The sequence below is a fragment of the Siphateles boraxobius genome, unplaced genomic scaffold (genome assembly GCF_051911475.1).
Source record: "Siphateles boraxobius isolate OS27281-9 unplaced genomic scaffold, OSU_SipBor_1 8, whole genome shotgun sequence".
Lineage (NCBI taxonomy): Eukaryota > Metazoa > Chordata > Actinopteri > Cypriniformes > Leuciscidae > Siphateles > Siphateles boraxobius.
This window is the reverse complement of record NW_027509208.1, coordinates 38266421-38287956: the sequence shown is the minus strand read 5'-3', so window position 1 is coordinate 38287956 and position 21536 is coordinate 38266421. Positions and strand designations below refer to the sequence as shown.

Genomic DNA, 21536 nt, shown 5'->3' with positions numbered 1-21536 from the left:
TGCAAACATACGCTGTTCCACTGTCTCAATAGCAACACAAGCATGAAAACAGCTGGGCGGCCGGGTCCCTATCATGAAGTGGTTCGGCCCCAGATTAAAAGCTTCTCACACATTTCCCAGTCCCCTCTTTTCAGATGACTGGAAATACCAACATTGCAGTAATTGGGGCTGTTATAAAACATGCACATGTGCAAACATACACCGTTTTTATGGTGACAAAAAAAAAAGCACAAAAAGAGCTATTTTCTGGCTGTGTCATTTGGAGGTCACGTGTCTACTGTAAAGTATGCACCCCTACACACAAGCACTGTTTCCACGGTCTTAAATACTCCCTCGATTCATGCTGGAAATGCATTAAATGTAGGTCATGTGCCCACTACGAAGTGCTCACTCATACACGCAAAGACTATTCACACAGTATCAAGTTTTCCTTCAGCTCATACCGGGAGCATAATGAATGTAGTGTGCGTGCCCACTATGAAGTATGCACCCTCAAATTCTCCCCCAGCTCACGCAGGGAACGCATTAAATGTAGATCATGTGCCCACTATGAAGTACGCACTCATAGACACAAGCACTGTTCACACAGTATCAAGTTCTCCAGCTAAAAGTGTAATGAACGTAGTGTGCGTGCCCACTACGAAGTGTGAACCCCTACACATAAACCACGCCACCATAATGTCAATTCTCCCCCCAGCTCCTGCAAAAATGTAATAAACTTGAGTTGTGTGCCAACTGTGAAGTATGCACCCCCACATGTGGAAACTGTTTATTCAGTGATAAAAGATGCACCCGCTGTAAAGCGCGCGCCCCCGAACATGAGCACCGCTCAAATAGGAGTGCGAACACTAAACAGCTGGGTAGCCTAGTCCCTATAACACAGCGGCCCGTCCCCAGTTTTCATTCAACCCCTAGCTATGCGGGCTGAGGCCTGGCAGGCCATCCCCGGTATATATAATTGGTGGTGAACATACTAAAACGAGGCTACTTGCTACTGTTTGCTCACAAACCCCCAGGCTTTTCAGCCCTGGTCGAGATGACAGTGAGAAGAGACTTGGCTCACGTCCTTCGCACTGAAGTGTCGAAACTGTTAGAGAAGGGAGCTGTGGAAATAGTCCCATTATCACAAAGCGAGTCGGGTTTTTACAGTCGTTACTTCCTCGTCCCAAAGAAGGATGGTGGCCTCAGACCCATTCTAGACCTCAGACACCTGAACAAAGTGCTTATGATGCGACCGTTCAGAATGCTGACAACCAAACAAATCCTTGTGCAAATTCGCCCACGGGATTGGTTTATCTCAGTGGATCTGATGGATGCTTATTTTCACATCCAGATATCGCCCCATCACAGGCCATTTCTCAGATTCGGCTTCGAGGGGCAGGCTTATCACTGGCACCTCGCACTTTTACGGAGTGCATAGACGCAGCACTTACCCCCTGAAACAGCGGGGAGTGTGAGTGTTAAACTACCTCGACGATTGGCTGGTTATAGCCCAATCAGAGGAACAATTGATAACTCACAGATCCTGGCTCTTCAGCCATATAGAAAGCCTGGGACTCAGGATCAATGTTTCCAAGAGCACACCGTCTCCCAGCCAGAGTATCTCTTTCCTGGGTACAGTGATAAACTCTATGCAAATGAAAGTGTGACTCACATCAGATTGCGCGCTCACTATTCAGCGCCTAGCAGCATCTTTCAGAGCAGGCGCGTGCGCGGCTCTCAAGAGATTTCAGAGAATGTTGAGTCTTATGGCTTCAGCATACTCCAGCTCGGACTACTGCACCTGCGTCCTCTCCAGGAGTGAGTATGGGTGTGGTTATGAGGAGAAAAGTGATCTCGACAGATGTCTCCATTCTTGGTTGGGGGGCCCTTTACGAGGGCAGGCCCTTCTCTGGCCTATGGTCAAGCCCGGAGAGGCATCTACATATAAACTGTCTAGAGATGAGAGCAGTCGCTCTGTCGCTGAAAGCTGTTCTCCCATACTTAAAAGTATGGACTGCTAGGGCGGTCTCAGGTCAAGTAACTTGCACACCATTGTAACGGTCACTTTGTGTTTTATGGCAGTCTGAGTTAAACTGAGAACTGCGCATGTGCGTAGAGTGTCAGTTCGATTTTGACAAGTGAGTGAGGAGAGGAGATAACCGCTCTGCCGACTGTCTTTGTATTCTTTCTTTTATTTCCTTTTTTTCTATTGTGACCAGAGTTGGATGTTTGTTTTTGTGTACCCTACTTTTTCTCGCTCGATCCCCATGTATGCGGACAAGTGTGACGTTTGAGTGGTTTCATTAAACGCGGGGAAAATACGACAACTCTCGTCTCTCGTGCATCTTTTCATCCGACATCTAATGTTTTTCTCTCTGGGCAACATCTCAACTTTGCGTTACAAAGTGGCTCCCGAACAGTGTGGATCTACCAAGGTTATCTAATTTTCTCTTCTCTCCCGACGGGTTATCGTCTGACGTGTTCGTGCTACCATGGTGTATCAAGTCAACTGGCATCGTAACCGTGCTGGCCGTGCGGCGTCCGTTGGATGGATCTGTGATTGCAATTCGTGGATTTCTTGCTGTTTAAAAATAAATAAAAAATAAATAAAAAAGAAGAAGATTTGTTCGAGCTCGATCGGATTTGCAAGTACAAGGAGTGCAGGTGACATTTGATTTTTTTGTTTCGTTTAGTTTGGATTGTTTTTTTCCCCGACTGGACGGACAGTGTATTGTTGTATTACCTACGAAACATTGACAAAAGAGAAATAAGAAGGAAAAGGACACTTGGAAGATTAACATTATTATTTTTTTTTTTTAAAGAACAACAACGAACATTTATTTTGCATTTTTGCTGTATTGGACATTTTTGAAGTGACGCACAAGACTGTTGGTCACAGTTTTTCGTTCATTTCACATCACGTGTCCTGACAAGAGCGAAAAGGAGAACTGTTTCTGAGGAAAAAAACAAACTAGAGGATGGCTGAAAATTACGAACTAGACTCGCCCCCAGGATCGCCTCGGGTTGGGCGACCGGGGATGGTCCAATCCATTTCACACAGACCTGCTAGACTTAAAGTGAGCGGGTTAATGGGGTTTGTGTATTTTGTTTTCTAAGTCACTGAATTAATATGACACCGTGCCATGTTCTAATTGGTTTGTGTTGACTGTTTCGTTGACTAATATTGTTGTGTTTTGTTCTTATAAAATGGAAACTTCTCCTGTAAAATGTATATTCCCGGGGGTTTATGAAAAAAATTCTGTTTACTTGTGACATTTTCTTTTTGTAACCTTGGATAAAGGGGTTCAGATGAGTTAATAACTGTCATGTATGTCAGTATTTCTCACAATTTTTCCTTGCATTTCTGTGAGGTGGGATTATTCGACTATTCATGTATGAAGTTGTTTATTTCCTGTATTTTCACAGTGCTGTTGGCTGAGGCAGCCTCTATGCTCAGAAATGGGGAGTATTTTCTGGCTGGTGCATTGCACGGAGCCTGGGCCTCTATTCGTGTTAAGTATCGAGTGTACTCGCCTTCTTACAAGGGCTTTTGGACGTGGGTCATACCCACTCCACGCTGAAAGTGTATGTGGCGGCCATAACAGCTTCTCACACTCTTGTGTCCAGCCAATCGCTAGGAAGAAACAACTTCGTTGTACGCTTGCTTAAAGGGGCAAGGAGGCTGAACCCTCCGTGACCTCCTTCTGTGCCTATCTGGGACCTCTCCTCGGTCCTGGAAGCACTGAAAGGTGCCCTATTCGAGCCGCTGCGGTCTGCCGACCTGAAGTATCTCTCGCTAAAAAACGCTCTCTTACTGGCGCTCGCCTCAGTCAAGAGAGTGGGCTGTCAGTAAGCGCTTCCTGCCTTGAGTTTGGGCCTAACGACTCCAGAGTCGTCCTTAAGCCAAGGCATGGTTATATTCCTAAAGTGCTCTCGAATCCGTTCAGAGCACAGGTTATTTCATTAGCAACTCTTTTAAAAAAGGGTGCAGCTTGGTTTTTGTTTAAAAGAAAAAAAGCAGAAATGGCTGTATTTTGTTTTCCAAATGTATTTTGTCCTCAAATAATAGTATTAGAAAATTGGACGTCATTTCTGTACGTGTATCTTTTGGGGTCCGTGTATCTTTTGGTCATTTGATTTTCCTTTCAGAAACGGGTAGAAAAATGAGAAAACAGTTCTTTTCATTTTTTAATTTTTTCCCAAAAAAAACGAAACACAAATTCAACTTGATTTTTCGTTTTTCGTTCTGAGGTAGAAAAAAATAAACAGCTTGAATATTCGATTTCTACGCGAGAATGAAACACCCCTTTCCTCTGATTTGTCAGCCGAAGATCAAATTGTGTCGTCATCAGTTCTTCCTTGGTTCAGCTCAGCAGAATAAGAGTCATCCGCTGCTGCAATTGATGTGCGGATTCTTAACTCGTTTATTGCAACTACATCATCTTTTTCTTATCAAACAATCAGACTAACGAATGGCTCGACACAACCCGTACCAGGGAAGAGCCTACAGGGCTTTCTTCTGTGTAGATATAAATTAATCTATGCTTTCCATCAGTTTGGTATTGCAGGGTAAATATACATATAAATATATAAAAAAGACAAATCAATATAATTAATTGTAATTTAAATATTTTAAACACTAATACAAAAAAGGAAAGAATAATGCATCGATGACTAGCCTATATAATAGGCCTAACGTTCACGCATGAACTGTCATTCTGACTGAAGAACCGGAGAACAGAGAACAAAATACATAGGCTACTCTTCTAAATTTTGTGATGTAGACCTTGTGTTTTATTAAAACGTATTAGCCTATAATTTATATCTAAAGGATGAGCGCTTGTGCGCGGCGCACCGGGTCATGTTGAGAGTAGCCTGAAACACTCACATCATTGTAAAAACTGCATTTTATTATTAGCCTTTTCAGAAATAGTGTAAAAGACCGGTAAATAAAATACAAAATAAACAGTATAAACACTATTAATAACATATAGGCTATGCATATTTTACTTCCCCCATGTCAAATCCTTAAATGAATGGTAACCTATTCAGAAAACAACAAAAATGAAAAAAGCAGCCTCCATGTATAATAAAAATATACATGGCTGTCACCGGAGAGGACCCCCGGATGACCAGCCGCCCCTGACTTGCACACCACCGTGAGGAGCCGACACCACGGGCACGCAACAGATGGATGACGAGACCAGAGGTAATTTCAAAGGAATAACAATCTTTATTGAACACAATATATCAATGAGCATTGACGTAATAGACCTCCGTGTCTTCCAGGTCTTCAGCTACGGATAGATACTGATTACTTGTCACAGTTTCGCCCTGACGGCAACTTCACCCATAATACAGCTCCCTTCAGGACTCAGACGGTAAGTAGGAAGGTAAGGATTCTTCTCATTACAGGATACTTTCGTCGTTCTACAATAGTGAAACAGTGGTTTAAAAGCTTACTTCACCAGCGATGCTGCATACTTCCAGACTCAGACAGTAAGTAGAAAGGTAAGGATTGTTCTCAGTACAGGATACTTTCGTTGGTGTACAATAGTGAAGCAGTGATTTAAAAGCTTACTTCAACGATGCTGCAGACTTCCAGACTCAGACGGTTAGTAGAAAGGTAAGGATTCTTCGCAGTACAGGACACTTTCGTTGGTGCACAATAGTGGGACAGTGGTTTGAGAGCTTACTTCACCAGCGATGCTGCACACTTCCAGACTCAGATTCACCAGCGATGCTGCATACTTCCAGACGGTAAGTAGAAAGGTAGGGATTCGTCTCAGTACAGGATGCTTTCGTCGGTGCACAATAGTGAAACCGTGGTTTAAAAGCTTACTTCACCAACGATGCTGCACACTTCCAGACTCAGATTCACCAGCGATGCTGCATACTTCCAGACGGTAAGTAGAAAGGTAGGGATTCTTCTCAGTACAGGACACTTTCGTTGGTGCACAATAGTGAGACAGTGGTTTTTGAGAGCTTGCTTCACCAGCGATGCTGCATACTTCCAGACTCAGATGGTAAGCAGAAAGGTAAGGATTCTTCTCAGTACAGAATACTTTCGTCGATGTACAATAGTGAAACAGTGGTTTAAAAGCTTACCTCACCAGCGATGCTGCATACTTCCAGACTCAGATGGTAAGCAGAAAGGTAAGGATTCTTCTCAGTACAGAATACTTTCGTCGATGTACAATAGTGAAACAGTGGTTTAAAAGCTTACCTCACCAGCGATGCTGCATACTTCCAGACTCAGACGGTAAGTAGAAAGGTAAGGATTCTTCTCAGTACAGAATACTTTCGTCCGCTCAGCTGTATCACTCTAGACTTCTGATAGAGAGCAGATATAATGACTGGCCACACTCGTGTAAGCAGGGGTTTGGCCACTTCTCAGCAAAAACACATCACACTCGTGTTCACTTCAAACCAACAGCAATGAATCAATGTATATAAATAAGGCAAAAGCACTGCAATTCACTCACACGATAGGGCTGATCAGAGGCTTCAATCCATTCATTACACTCTCGGGGGAGATATTTACTCTTCAGTTCCTCCTCAGCACACTCTGAAACACATAGCTTCTCCAACAGTCGGATTTACATTCACTGCATCCTCCTTGAGCTTTTCAAATATTCGTAAGATGAAACCAATTCACTTATCTTTCTCTCTCTCTCTCTTCGCAGCGCAGATCCAATTGAGAACTCAGTCCAGCAGATTCCCACAGACGAACTCCAATCCAGCAGACTTCAATGGGCAACTTCCCAGAATAAGCTTGTGCCCACCACTGCTCCGAGAAACACAGAACCACAGAACACAGAACTGCACGGGACCAACAACAGACCAACCTCCCACAACGCTCTCCCAATAGCCCTTTTATCTATGGCTTATGAAGCAAACAGCTCGTGTAAACACCGCTCCTCTCTCTCTCTCTCACACCTGTAGTGCATTAGCGCTAATCAGGCCGGGCAACGATTCTGCCACACCCGGAACCGGAGTGGGATGTGTCGCACACAAATCGTTCCCTCGGGAAACTCGTGACTCATCAAGGGGGTTCCGCTCGCTAAGCGTTTTTGTCACCCGTGACATAGCCTATAAAAATAGCCTATTGTGCCCTTAATTACAAACAACATTTAGCCTATTTTGTACGCCTAGCCTTAACGAATTTATTTGAATCGAAACTGAAACTGTACCGACGTTGGGTTCGTTCTTCTCTCATTCAGTCCAAAATTTCCATATTTGCAACATTTGGATGCTAACTATTAATGTAAAGAGGGCTTCTTACTTCAGTCAAGTCCTAATATAGGCACAGGCTAAATCAGCATCTTCAATATAAAAAATGAGTTTGGAATAACAACAAGTTATGACTGACCAGCACAGCCTTTATATTGTACAAAAGACTAATTAAATTAAGCAGAATAACTTGTTACAGTAGTTGAACAACCAGAATCACACTTTTACCACCGCCGTTCTGCCGCGGCGGTAAAATTTGGGGTGTATTTGCTGCCTTTTACCGAGGCGCTACAATCACAGACTTTGAATAGTATCCGTTCATTGTCTCTATTGCGTAATCTGCCGCCGCGCCGCAGCTCATTCAGAGCGATTGAAAGCTGGTAGCAGATGAATCTCAGCATTTCCATATTCTCCATTTTACGACAGCCAATCACATTGGCCCTTTCCATCATTGCCGGGGCATGCACAGTAAGTCCACCTCCTATCGCTCACAGCGATTCAGCGAATCAATAAATAATATTTTTGTGAAAGCCGCGTGAAGTCTGAAGTCCGTATTTGAATTTAGCGACTTGGGAATTAATTTAATCCACGAGGTAAGATTACTCTATTTAATTAACTAGCTTTAATTCCTAGTTTTTTCATTTTTTTAAATAAACTTTTAACGTTACATTGTTTTAGGTAAGTTAACTTAAGACGTTGACGGTGACACCGAAGTAAGATTTCTCTATGTAATTAACTATCTTTAATAGTTTTTTCTTAAATAAACTTTTAAATTGCGTTAGGTAACGTTAAGAAGTTGACGGTGACACCGAGGTAAGGTTTCTCTATTTAATTAACTAGCTTTAATGAATTGGTTTTTCTTAAATAAATGTTTACATTGTGTTAGGTAAGACGTCGACATTGTTGCTTTGTTTAGTCTGCTAACTAACATTGCTAAGAATAAATGAATAAATGAATGAATGGAGTAACTTTGTGAAGCGTATTTTCGACAGAGAGAAACGAATGGTTTAAGTTACTTTGTTATAATTGGTATAACGTTGGTACAACACCTGATATTGTGTTCACTTTTAAAACCCACAATGATTTAATTTGAATGAATGAATGAGTTTTGTGTTGTATTCAGGTGTTGCACCTGTTATAACAGGATACTTTGTGTTTACCAACTGATAATAATCTTAATATGATACTAAATTACTTCTATATCTGCTACTTCTATGTATCAATATAGTATACACTGAGGTACTATGTATTAATATATTATACACTGAGGTACTATGTATTAATAAATTATACACTGAGGTACTATGTATTAATATATAATACACTGAGGTACTATCTAATGCTATCTACATACAGGAGTTTTTTAGTAGGGTTAAAACTACCCACGATTTGGTTACAATTTTATTTACTCTAGTAATGGAAGATGGTATCCAACCACAAAAAGCACAGGGCTCTGACCGAAGAGAAGTGGAAGTCGCGCCTTCGAAGGTTTGCTACTGTAGGGGTCTGGCCTTCTGAGGCCGGAAACAGGCTGTCACCCCGCCAGAGAAAGTGGCATGACCTGTATCTGAAGGTAAATTTAGATAAAGTGCTATGTGTACAATCATAAAACATAAAGCTATGTCATATTGAAAGGGGTCAAATTCTTATGATTCACTGCCAAACAATATTACAGATTGAAAAATGTCCAGTGCAGTTTAGGGTACAAATGCCTTTGTTTGGAGGGACACAGACTTGTATTTGTGGATTTCATATAGCAAAGGTATCAACAATCTTTTCCTAAAATTATGAAGTGTTGGTGTTGTTCTCTATTATTATATTTCATTTTCTTTTCTCTTAACCTGTAGCCTTCCATGTCAGTGTCCTTTTCAATGACACCAGGTCGCTCATCTGCATCATCTGCCGCTACACCGGGGCAGACGGCAACACCTACTCTCACGGCAACATCTGGGTAGATGGCAACACCTGCTCTCACGGCAATATCTGGGCACATGGCAACACCTGCTCTCACTGTAATATCTGGGCAGATGGCAACACCTGCCCTCACGGCGAAATCTGGGCACATGGCAACACCTGCTCTCACGGCAAAATCTGGGCACATGGCAACACCTGCTCTCACGGCAACATCTGGGCAGATGGCAACACCTGCTCTAACACCCCGCAAACCAACTTTGACTATGGCATCAGTAAGTAATGAGTATTTACTGATACTGATATTTACATTTTTAGCATATTCAAATATATGCTGTAACGTAAGAACTACGGAAGCAATTGCAAGTAACAATATTTATTGGAAAGCTCAGAACACAGTCCACAGACAGGCAAGGTTGAAAACTCAGTACACGATTCACAGACAGGCAGGTAAGTGGCGCAGGGACTCGATGGTCAGATGGATACAGTGCAGGTGAAGTGAGGTGACGATCAACAAGACGAATCCAGAACATCCACAGGGAACAGACAGGAACAACGAAGGATACTGGAACGTAGAGGGATCAAACACCGGACATCACAAACAACGATCTGACAATGGAGATGAGAAATGGGTGAGATTAAATAGACCGGGATGATAGACTGCAGCTGGTGATGAGTGATTACTGAATGAGCTGAATGAACCGGGACTGGCGGATTAATGCGAGCATAAAAGACGGGTTTAATTTTGGAAACATGAAAGACGGGATGGATTCTCCTGTACACTGGAGAAAGATTCAGGCGGACTGTCACCGGACTAATGATTTTGGTGACAGCAAACGGGCCAATGAATTTAGGTGCAAGTTTATTCGAAACGGAACGGAGAGGAATATCCTTGGTAGCAAGCCACACTTTAGAACCGACGACGTATACGGGAGGCTTCCGCCGGTGGCGATCGGCTTTGGCCTTGGTGCGCACCCCCACTTGGAGTAGAGTCTCACGGGCTCTCGTCCAAGTGCGATGACACCTCTGGACGAAGGCGTGGGCGGAGGGGACCGCGACTTCGGATTCCAGACTAGGAAAAATTGGTGGCTGGTAACCTACGCTACACTCAAATGGTGATAGGCCCGTGGATGACACTGGCAACGTATTGTGGGCGTACTCCACCATAGAAAGTTGCTGATTCCACGAGGAAGGATTCTTGGACACTAAACATCGCAACGTTCGTTCCAAATCCTGGTTGGCTCGCTCAGTTTGACCATTGCTCTGGGGATGGAACCCAGAGGACAGACTCACAGTCGCCCCCAGAAGTTTACAAAACTCTCTCCAAAATTTGGATACAAATTGGGGTCCTCTGTCAGAAACCACGTCTGTCGGGAGGCCATGAATCCGAAAGACGTGGTCAACGACAATGACCGCTGTCTCCTTGGCTGAGGGTAATTTGGGCAAGGGAATGAAATGGGCCGCCTTCGAGAACCGGTCCACCACGGTCAAAACTACCGTGTGACCCTGGGAGGGTGGGAGGGCGGTAATAAAATCTAGTGCGATATGGGACCAGGGTCTCGAAGGCACCGGCAGCGGTTGGAGTAACCCGTCCGGAGATCGATTGGAAGTTTTACCTGTGGCACAAACTGAGCAAGCCAATACAAAACTGCGAACATCACAAGCCATGAGAGGCCACCAGAATCGTTGCTTGACTAAAAACATAGTACGATTGACTCCTGGGTGACAAGCCACATTGGAACAGTGACCCCACTGAATAACGCTGGACCGTAAACTCTCCGGCACAAACAACCGGTTCGGTGGGCAACGAGTCGGAGGCGTTACCCCTTCTAAGGCCTTCTTGACCTTCGATTCGACCTCCCATGTGAGTGTAGAGATGAATAGATTCTCAGGTAAAAGGCACTCGGGAGTAGACGGGCGATCGGAACGGTCAAAAATGCGCGATAAAGAATCGGGTTTGATGTTTTTAGAACCCGGGCGGTACGAGAGAGTAAAGTCAAAACGTCCGAAAAAAAAAGACCACCGAGCCTGCCTAGAATTGAGTCTTTTAGCCGTACGAATGTATTCCAAATTCTTGTGATCGGTCCAGACGATAAAAGGTACCCCCGACCCTTCTAACCAGTGGCGCCACTCTTCCAATGCTAACTTGACTGCCAACAACTCTCTGTTGCCAATGTCATAATTACTTTCGGCAGGGGACAAACGCTGGGAAAAAAACGCGCAAGGGTGCATCTTGTCGTCTGAAGGAGAGCGCTGGGATAACACTGCACCTACCCCCACCTCTGACGCATCGACCTCCACCATGAACTGACGTGATGGATCAGGGGTTATCAGGATGGGAGCTGAAACGAAGCAGCTCTTCAGTTTGGCAAACGCAGCTTCTGCTCCGTCTGACCACCTGAACGTCGTTCTGGGGGAGGTCAAGGCAGTCAGAGGCGCGGCTAGTCGGCTGAAATTGCGAATAAAACGCCGGTAAAAATTGGCGAACCCCAGAAACCTCAGTAGGGCCTTACGGGAATCAGGACTTGGCCAATTTACCACAGCCTTAACCTTGTCAGGATCCATGCGCATTCCCTCAACCGAGATGATGTGACCTAGGAAAGGAACAGACTGTGCATGAAACACGCATTTCTCCGCCTTGACAAAAAGCCCATTCTCTAACAACCTCTGAAGCACCTGTCGTACGTGTTGCACGTGTTCCTGGAGAGACGATGAAAAAATCAATATATCATCCAGGTAGACATATATGAATTGATCGATCATGTCTCGCAACACGTCATTGACAAGTGCTTGGAAGACCGCTGGGCTATTGGACAAGCCGAAAGGCATGACCAAATATTCAAAGTGCCCCCTAGGGGTGTTAAATGCGGTCTTCCATTCATCCCCCTCCCTAATGCGGACCAAATGATAAGCATTTCTTAAATCCAATTTCGTGAAGACGGATGCTCCTTGCAACCTCTCGAAAGCTGAAGACATCAATGGCAAAGGATATGTATTCTTTACCGTGATGTTGTTCAGCCCCCGGTAATCAATACAAGGTCGCAACGATCCATCCTTTTTCCCCACAAAAAATAACCCCGCCCCCGCAGGAGAAGAGGAAGGGCGGATGAACCCTGTTGCTAGAGAATCAGAAATGTATTTCTCCATGACCTCTCTCTCTGGGACAGAGAGTGAATATAATTTGCCCTTAGGCGGAGACGTACCTGGCAATAATTCTATAGCACAGTCATAGGGACGATGTGGAGGGAGAGAATCAGCCCGAGACTTACTGAACACCTCCTTCAGATCCCGATACTCCGTGGGCACGTTAGATAAATCCACTGTCTCCTCCTGTAACACATGAACAGACACAGACGGACAAGCAGAGACAAGACAGGACTTATGACAAAAACTGCTCCAAGCCGCTACGGATTTGAGTTGCCAGTCTATTTTGGGATTGTGACGAGTGAGCCATGGGTGACCAAGAACTATGGGTGCAAGCTGAGTGTCCAGGATGTAGAATGAGATGGTTTCTGAGTGATTGCCTGATGTGGTGAGGATGATATCTTCAGTAACCAGAGATATGGTGGGGAGTTTCTGACCGTTGAGGGCGTGCACTGCAATCTGATGGGTGAGTGGTTTGAGGGGAACTTGGTGCTTGAGTGCAAAGTTGTGTTCCATGAAGTTACCTTCGGCGCCCGAGTCCAGAAGTGCATGACAATCGTGACGGTGGTTGGACCATCGGAGTCTAACCGGAAGGAGAGTCGATGTCGATGAGATCTTCTCGGCGGAGATCCCACCCGATAGTAGCCTCATACTTACTACCGGGCTGGGCCTTTTAACGGGCAGTTGTAGGCAAAGTGTCCCGCTCCTCCACAGTACAAGCAAAGGCCCTGGGATCTCCGCCTCTCCCCCTCCTCCCAGGAAAGCCGGGCTCGACCTACCTGCATGGGCTCGGGATCGTAAACGGGGCTGACCGCGTCCCAAGCTCCAGCACGGTGACCCTCCGATTCCGCCGAAGAACGGTAGTTGGGTCCTCTTCGCTCCACACGAGACAGTCTGGCGTCCACTCTCAGTGCTAGCGCGATTAAATCGTTGAGTTTCGGTGGTAAGTCCATGGCATAAATCTCCTTTTGGACGCGGTCAGCCAACCCATGCAGGAACATATCCCACTGCGCCTCCTCGTTCCATTGGCTCTCCGCCGCCAGGGTCCGAAACTCGATCGAGTAGTCCGACACGGATCGATGTCCTTGACGTAACTCGGCCAGCAATCTGGCCGCTTCTCTGCCTCCCAAGGTACGGTCGAAGACCCGTTTCATCTCGTCGGAAAGCGCCTGGAACGAGGTGCAGCAGTCTTCCTGGTTTTCCCACACCGCCGTTCCCCATAGTGCCGCTCTCCCAGTCAGCAGCGTTAGCACGAAAGCCACTTTAGTTCTTTCCTCCCGGAAGGTTCTGGGCTGGAGAGAGAAATGCATGGAGCATCTAGTTAGGAAAGCTCGACAAAAATTGGGTTCACCTGAGTATGTCTCTGGGGCTGGTAATCGTGGTTCCGACTGGGAGGGGTCCACTGGTGGTATTTGGGGAATCGGCGGTGGGACCGGCGCAGCGGGAATACGCAGCTGTTGGACTTGCTGGGTGAGCCCGGACACCTGCGCCACTAACGCCTGAACAGCACGAGCGGTGTCGTTGATATTTCTCTCTTGATTCTCCATCCGCCGTCTGCTGTTATTGACGAAATCCTCCAACGTCTCAGGATTGTCACTCGCTGCTTCCATTTCTGGTCAGATCGTTCTGTAACGTAAGAACTACGGAAGCAATTGCAAGTAACAATATTTATTGGAAAGCTCAGAACACAGTCCACAGACAGGCAAGGTTGAAAACTCAGTACACGATTCACAGACGGGCAGGTAAGTGGCGCAGGGACTCGATGGTCAGATGGATACAGTGCAGGTGAAGTGAGGTGACGATCAACAAGACGAATCCAGAACATCCACAGGGAACAGACAGGAACAACGAAGGATACTGGAACGTAGAGGGATCAAACACCGGACATCACAAACAACGATCTGACAATGGAGATGAGAAATGGGTGAGATTAAATAGACCGGGATGATAGACTGCAGCTGGTGATGAGTGATTACTGAATGAGCTCTGATGAGCAGCCACGCCCCTCTAATCAGCACACACACATATGTAACAACAGAAACACGAGACATGAATGAGACATAGGATTTACCCACCGTGACATATGCATTTTAATTTACAAGGCTCCACTTAAGATTACTTTTTATAAAACTTTTTTCAGTTCGTAAAGCCACGGTTCGGTGGGTCCCACGGTGCCGCTTTAAAGCCAAACTTAGATTTGGGCAGGAAGCATGCAACCAAGGTAATGTAAAGAGAATGACAGTTTGAATTTGATTTTGATTTTACAATCATATAATCAATCGTATAATGCAATCATATAATATGCACTCTAATTATTGTTATGCCTGGGTATTCTTGAGGCTACTGTTAATTTCAATCCATAAAGATATGTTCAATTGATGTTGTCATTGCTGTAATTCCTAATAAGGGCAGATTAATATTGTATATAATGTTGTAAACTGTGGTTATATTCTCTCAGCCCATCAGTTGCACTTCCGACTCTTCTGCCATGTCCAGCACTGTTACAAGTGCCATGACAAGAAGGACACCATTGTCTGCCTGCAGTCCCAGGATGTACATTCAGACTGTCTCTCCTCTGTCTCTGCCTCCCTCTCCTGTGTCCAAAACCACATCTTAGATACCATCGGTAGCTGCTAGAGCTGTGAGAAACTCTTAAATTAAGTGTTTTTCTTCACAATGACACTTAACTTCAAATAATCATCCATCATTATTTGCCTTTTTTATTTATAAAGGAAGTGTCAGCTGCCACCTCCTCCCCTGGTACCTCCTTTGCTCCTCTTGCCACTGCACCCTCTGGATCTAACACTGCCACCCCTTTTTTGCTCCATCTGTGGTTGGCTCACCCCACTGCTGACATTGAGACTGCTCCTGGTCCAGAGCCTGGCTGGGTGCCTGTCAAGCTGATAGGGACCATACAACCTCAGGATCAGAAGTGGATTTCATCTGCTCTGTGGAGGAACCTCCGGCTGCGCACTGACCTGAAGCTGTGGTATGATCCACCGGAGCCAGCGCTTATTTATCATCAGGCCCCCACTCCAGAGCATTTTTTCACACACCGGCTTCTCTTGTGGAAGCCATACCACCTTTGGAAGGTCAGGGTGTGCTGTCCTGTGTGTGGAAAACAGCTCACAGGTTATGGAGCCCGCAAGCGAGCCCGCCAGGTTTTGGATGTCGATAGGTACTACCTGATGATCACGGAGACCCTCTGGTGCAGTGCCGCTGGTTGTAAGACAAGTTACATTTGCAGTAGCAAGACCATCTTGGACCAGCTGGATTTGGCACACAAAATGGAGTTCCGACTGATTGACACGAAGGTGAGTATACTGAAATGATTTAGCCTGTGTCACAAATGTTTGTCATTCAAACACACTAGAAATTAGCTTGTTTTAATGTTTGCCACTTTTTCACTTTGTTTCTTAATACAGATAGGCTTGTGACATGCGGGTGATTCGTTTTCTGAGGGAGAGGACCTTGGGTAATAGCCCCAGCCGCCAGCCGATGAGATCTATATGTGTACCGAGTTTCATATTCTTACATGCAAGCGTGTTTGATTTATGGACCAAGTTTTCGGAGCCCGTTCCAGGGGGCGCTGTCTAGCCCCCCTGCCACGCCCGGGTACCATCTGCAGCCCGACCCTGATGGCCGCGAAGTCAATACATTGAGGATGAAAAATTGCCAGATGTATCAAACTTTAATATATATTATTATTTTTAATAATATATAAACATTTTTTTTTCCAAAATATTAATATAACCCATATATGTATTTAAATGTATTTAAATGTATTGTTTGCTTTAAATTAAATTAAGATTGTATATTTGGTAATTGAACATAAATGAATTTAAAATTAATGTGCTATATTTCAGATCAATACAATCAAAGTTTTCCTTCATTTTAATCAACACTAACTTTTTTCTCATCTGAATTATAACTTAAATATAATTTAAGTTAAAACTTAAAACTTATTTCTGTATAAAATAAAAAATCTCAAATAATCCAGACCAAACAGAGCGCACTATTCCTACAACATCATCAGTGCTGAAGCGGAACTACCAGAGCCTTCGGCAGATAGCGAGCAGATGCAGCATATGTGTTGTAACGAGGCAGGGTCAGGCCAGGGGGATCCATTTGCAGCTTTTTATCAAGAATGGTCAAGACAGAAAGGGTGAGCAATGGCAAACAGGGCAGAACAGAAAAGGCAGAGACAAACCAGGTTGACAGGCAAAGGGCCGAGGCATGCAGCAAGAATCAGAGTCCAATAAACAATCCAGATTGGACCAGGCACAATGTAGTCAGCAACGGTAAATAATCGGTCAAATACAGAAATCAAACATGGGAAATGATGGCCGGGCAAAATCAATATAAGTGGCTATTGTGGTTCACGATCATAGGCCCTGTCCCACATGGCACACTTCATATGAATTTTCAGTCTTGTGTAATTATTTCATGTGTCCGTAAAATCCATGAGACCGTCTGTAGGGTGTCTCATTTGTCATTTTAGGTTTCAGAAGGTTGCTCACGCATACTTTCTGGTTGATATGTGCCCTCTATGCGCACTTTTGCAGAGTCCACACTGATTCAAGCTCTACAGCACACTTCTTTTCGACAGTCAAAGCAGGGCTACGTTTTTGTACGTCGTGCACAATAAGCCTAAAGGCACCAGGGTGGCGGTGTCACCGGCTTCTTATATATATATATATATATATATATATATATATATATATGCGATGAAGGGCCAAAGCCGGCGACACCGCCACCCCGGTGCCTTTAGGTAACTATCGCTACTCACAGCTATGCTGACACAGTTAATGTCTGTCAATGAACCAAACACAACAAGTTAACCTAACAATATTGCTCATATTTGTACTGTCTTAAGGAACCAGTGCCAACAGCCTGAATTTCCAGCTGTACCTCCTGGAAGGCCTTAACAGATGGAATCAGGACCGTGAAGCTGCATCCCTGGCAGTCAGGCCTCCATCACTGCTCAGCTACTCAGGCGACATTGTTCACTGTGTCAACAACTACAGTGTCAAGGTGCTTGGAAGGAAACTTGTCCCCTCTTTTCAGCCACCTGCTGTTTACACTGGTTACTTTAAGCTTTCCATCATGAGGCTATTTTCTATATCCATAAAATAGAATTACTTTTTATGAATTTTATGAAAAGTATATTTTCCTCTATTCTTTTTTCTTGTCTGTCACAGGGGAGCTAATAGGTATAGATTACCTATACCGCCAGACAGGGACGGCCTTGCAGGATGTCCAGCCTGACTCAGAGGAGACTGAGCAGATGCTGGAAGATGTAGGCACAGAGGAGGAGTTGGAAGATGAGGGCTTTGAAGATGCTGGTTTGGACCCAACCGTTGAGCTACTGGACCCATCCTCTGTTACTTCACCTGCCACCACCAGCTCAGCCGTCATTCCAACTCCCACCTGTCTCCAGGCCACTGCTGGACCTGCTGGAACTTCAGGGCCTGCATCCGTTGCACTTAAAGCAACGAATGGTAATTATGCCTTTTTAGTAACATTTTATTTTTTTCATACCTTGTACTAATAATTCAGACTTTTATTGTATTGCAATATTTGTTATTATTGTTGTGTAATAATAATAATAATAATAATAATAATCATTATTGTACAATAATATTTAGAATGTATTTGTATATCACTTTTAAAAAAACATTTTCAAATCACAAAAAAATACATAATGCAATCATGAAATAGACAGAGATGTAAGACAATGAATAGAAATCTGAAGAATACATAAATGAATAAAAGCATAAATCCATTTTATAATAATGTGTTTTTAAAAGAGTATTCCATTTTCCAGATTGTGCATGCTTGTACTGGCTCTTCTGCTGCTAGTCCCTCCTCTTCACTGCCATCACCCGTCAACCATGCAGCTCCACAACAACTGGCAAGTCTTTTGTGACTTGTTGTATCAGTGGTGTTATTGTCTTAGTTGTAATTTTATTATTTTGATATTTATTTCATTATTATTATTATTTTTTATTATTATTACATTTAACAGGTTTCAAATGAGGACACCACTGCACCCTCTGGCCCAACAGCTGTGCCCACCAGCCTATGCTCTGCTCCTCCGTACTTTCCCATCGTCCCAGCCTGTCTTCCCACTGCTACAACTACAAGTCACTCTGGGACACCTGCCATGACACCAGCAGCACCACAGCAAGAGCTGGTAGGTCTTTTGTTACATGTAAACAGTGTGAAAGATGTGCTATTTTTCTGCCTGTGATATTGTTGTTATTTTATTTTTATATATTCATATACAGGTCCTTCTCAAAAAAATTGCATATTGTGATAAAGTTAATTATTTTCCATAATGTAATGATAAAAATTTAACTTTCATATATTTTAGATTCATTGCACACCAACTGAAATATTTCAGGTCTTTTATTGTTTTAATACTGATGATTTTGGCATACAGCTCATGAAAACCAAAATTCCTGTCTCAAAAAATTAGCATATCATGAAAAGGGTCTCTAAACAAGCTATTAACCTAATCATCTGAATCAACTAATTAATTATAAACACCTGCAAAAGATTCCTGAGGCTTTTAAAAACTCCCAGCCTGTTTCATTACTCAAAACCGCAATCATGGGTAAGACTGCCGACCTGACTGCTGTCCAGAAGGCCTTCATTGACACCCTCAAGCAAGAGGGTAAGACAGAAAGAAATTTCTGAACAAATAGGCTGTTCCCAGAGTGCTGTATCAAGGCACCTCAGTGGGAAGTCTGTGAGAAGGAAAAAGTGTGGCAAAAAACGCTGCACAACGAGAAGAGGTGACCGGACCCTGAGGAAGATTGTGGAGAAGGACCGATTCCAGACCTTGGGGACCTGCGGAAGCAGTGGACTGAGTCAGGAGTAGAAACATCCAGAGCCACCGTGCACAGGCGTGTGCAGGAAATGGGCTACAGGTGCCGCATTCCCCAGGTCAAGCAACTTTTGAACCAGAAACAGCGGCAGAAGCGCCTGACCTGGGCTACAGAGAAGCAGCACTGGACTGTTGCTCAGTTTTGCATGTCATTCGGAAATCAAGGTGCCAGAGTCTGGAGGAAGACTGGGGAGAAGGAAATGCCAAAATGCCTGAAGTCCAGTGTCAAGTACCCACAGTCAGGGATGGTCTGGGGTGCCATGTCAGCCGCTGGTGTTAGTGCACTGTGTTTTATCAAGGGCAGGGTCAATGCAGCTAGCTATCAGGAGATTTTGGAGCACTTCATGCTTCCATCTGCTGAAAAGCTTTATGGAGATGAAGATTTCATTTTTCAGCACGACCTGGCACCTGCTCACAGTGCCAAAACCACTGGTAAATGGTTTACTGACCATGGTATTACTGTGCTCAATTGGCCTGCCAACTCTCCTGACCTGAACCCCATAGAGAATCTGTGGGATATTGTGAAGAGAAAGTTGAGAGACGCAAGACCCAACACTCTGGATGAGCTTAAGGCCGCTATCGAAGCATCCTGGGCCTCTATAACACCTCAGCAGTGCCACAGGCTGATTGCCTCCATGCCACGCCGCATTGAAGCAGTCATTTCTGCAAAAGGATTCCCGACCAAGTATTGAGTGCATAACTGAACATAATTATTTGAAGGTTGACTTTTTTTTTGTATTAAAAACACTTCTTTTATTGGTCGGATGAAATATGCTAATTTTTTGAGACAGGGATTTTGGGTTTTCATGAGCTGTATGCCAAAATCATCAGTATTAAAACAATAAAACACCTGAAATATTTCAGTTGGTGTGCAATGAATCTAAAATATATGAAAGTTTAATTTTTATCATTACATTATGGAAAATAATGAACTTTATCACAATATGCTAATTTTTTGAGAAGGACCTGTATTTACCAGGCTGTAGATGAGCGCAGTATCCCAGGTTAGGACAGAGTGGACAGCCTGGCATAGTACTTGTTGGGACTGAGGAATGAAACTGGACAAACACTTAACTCCCAGCAGGCCAGTACCATCATAGCTCTGTGGCAGAACCTTCTACCGTATGACCAGCAGCGTGTGGCGTACTCTCCAAGGAAAAAGTCGTGCCTGACAACAGGGCGTTTCAGGTGCTCTAAAAAGAAACTTGAATTTACGCCAGGTGTGGAGAGCATGACACGTTGCGTCCTAGGATCGACAGGACCCACTGCCCAGTGGCCAGATTGTTGTCGTCTGGTAGAGTGCATTTTTGTAAAACTCTGTGACATCCATAAAAGTCCAAAAAACAGGGTAAATATGCACTGACTAGATGGACTCTAATTCTCAGAGACTACAGCAAGATCAGACAGCTAGTCCTGGGTAATGATGCAGTCATGCAGAGCTCTACTCTGCAGTTGTTTGATGTTAATCAAACAACTCTAATTCAATGGCACAACAAGCGGCTGAAGAGGCAGGAATGTAAAATTCTACTGCAAGGGGTCAACTTGCCTGCCTCCATTCCTGTTACTCCCGTGCCTCTCCCACCAGTACAGGTACACCCCACTGCTGCACTACCACAGCCTGGCCCTCTGTGTACATCAGTACCACTTGCCTCAAAGTACAGCAGGACAAGCAGTGGTCAAGAGGAAGTCTGCAGCTCCGGTCCAACACACCAATTCTCTGCAGTCTGTCTGCCCAAGGTTGCCAGCTCAGAGGCAGTTGTTCCCAGACATCTCCACCTACCCCTGCCCCTTTGCCTACTGTCTCCAGCCCCAGCCCTGCCAGTAACCCTCTTGTGTATGTGTTTTCGACCCCACAAGCCTATGCATCCAAACAGATTACTCCTGCTGGCCCCCTTTCCTCCCCACCACCTGCCCGGAGGACTTACAATCGGAAAGTTGACAAAAATAAATGCAGTCAGTGCCAACAGCCCCGCAACAAAGAAAGTGGCCACAGCCAGTTTTATGGGTACATATTCTGTCCCCAAAATGCTGGTATTCCACTTGACCAGTGGATGGAGGAGATGCGGAGGAAGAGGGCAGATAAGAAATAAACTGTTCAATATTCATCCCACATAGGTCTGGTCTGGCATTTCAAAAATAATTAACATAACAGAAAAAACACACTGTGTATTACTGTTTTTTGTGTGTGCCTTGCTTGTGTGAGTGTTGATTTTGTCTTTTGTATATTTTTTACCTGTTGACCAGAATCTTCAACCTTTATTACTTTTTTATTTGGATTATTTATTTATTTTAAATTTGTATTTTATATTTAATTATTCAATTCATTTTTATCTGTGCCATGCTTACTGTGTGTGTGAGACAGAAAGAGATAATT

General features: G+C 44.3%; 1 protein-coding gene and 1 long non-coding RNA gene across 2 annotated transcripts; both read left to right on the top strand.

Annotated features, from left to right (window-relative positions):
* Positions 1–8618: 8618 nt before the first annotated feature.
* LOC143728857 (uncharacterized) lies at positions 8619–9176 on the top strand. Its single transcript, XR_013199908.1, has 3 exons — positions 8619–8788; positions 8891–8977; positions 9063–9176. It is a non-coding gene; the product is annotated as an uncharacterized LOC143728857 (long non-coding RNA).
* A 7241-nt stretch (positions 9177–16417) lies between these two features.
* LOC143728992 (uncharacterized) lies at positions 16418–18199 on the top strand. The gene is made up of 4 exons (XM_077219972.1): positions 16418–16571; positions 17147–17356; positions 17472–17771; positions 18081–18199. The coding sequence occupies exons 1-4, from the start codon at positions 16418–16420 to the stop codon at positions 18197–18199; spliced, it is 783 nt and encodes a 260-aa protein (XP_077076087.1).
* Positions 18200–21536: the final 3337 nt, after the last annotated feature.

Bases quoted from the DNA above. Each gene is read 5' to 3' on its own strand.
- LOC143728992 (XM_077219972.1), top strand. From the start codon at position 16,418: ATGGTCAAGACAGAAAGGGTGAGCAATGGCAAACAGGGCAGAACAGAA. The intron at 16,572-17,146 runs GTAAATAATCGG...TACTGTCTTAAG, and splicing joins GCACAATGTAGTCAGCAACG to GAACCAGTGCCAACAGCCTG. The intron at 17,772-18,080 runs GTAATTATGCCT...TGTTTTTAAAAG, and splicing joins TGCACTTAAAGCAACGAATG to AGTATTCCATTTTCCAGATT.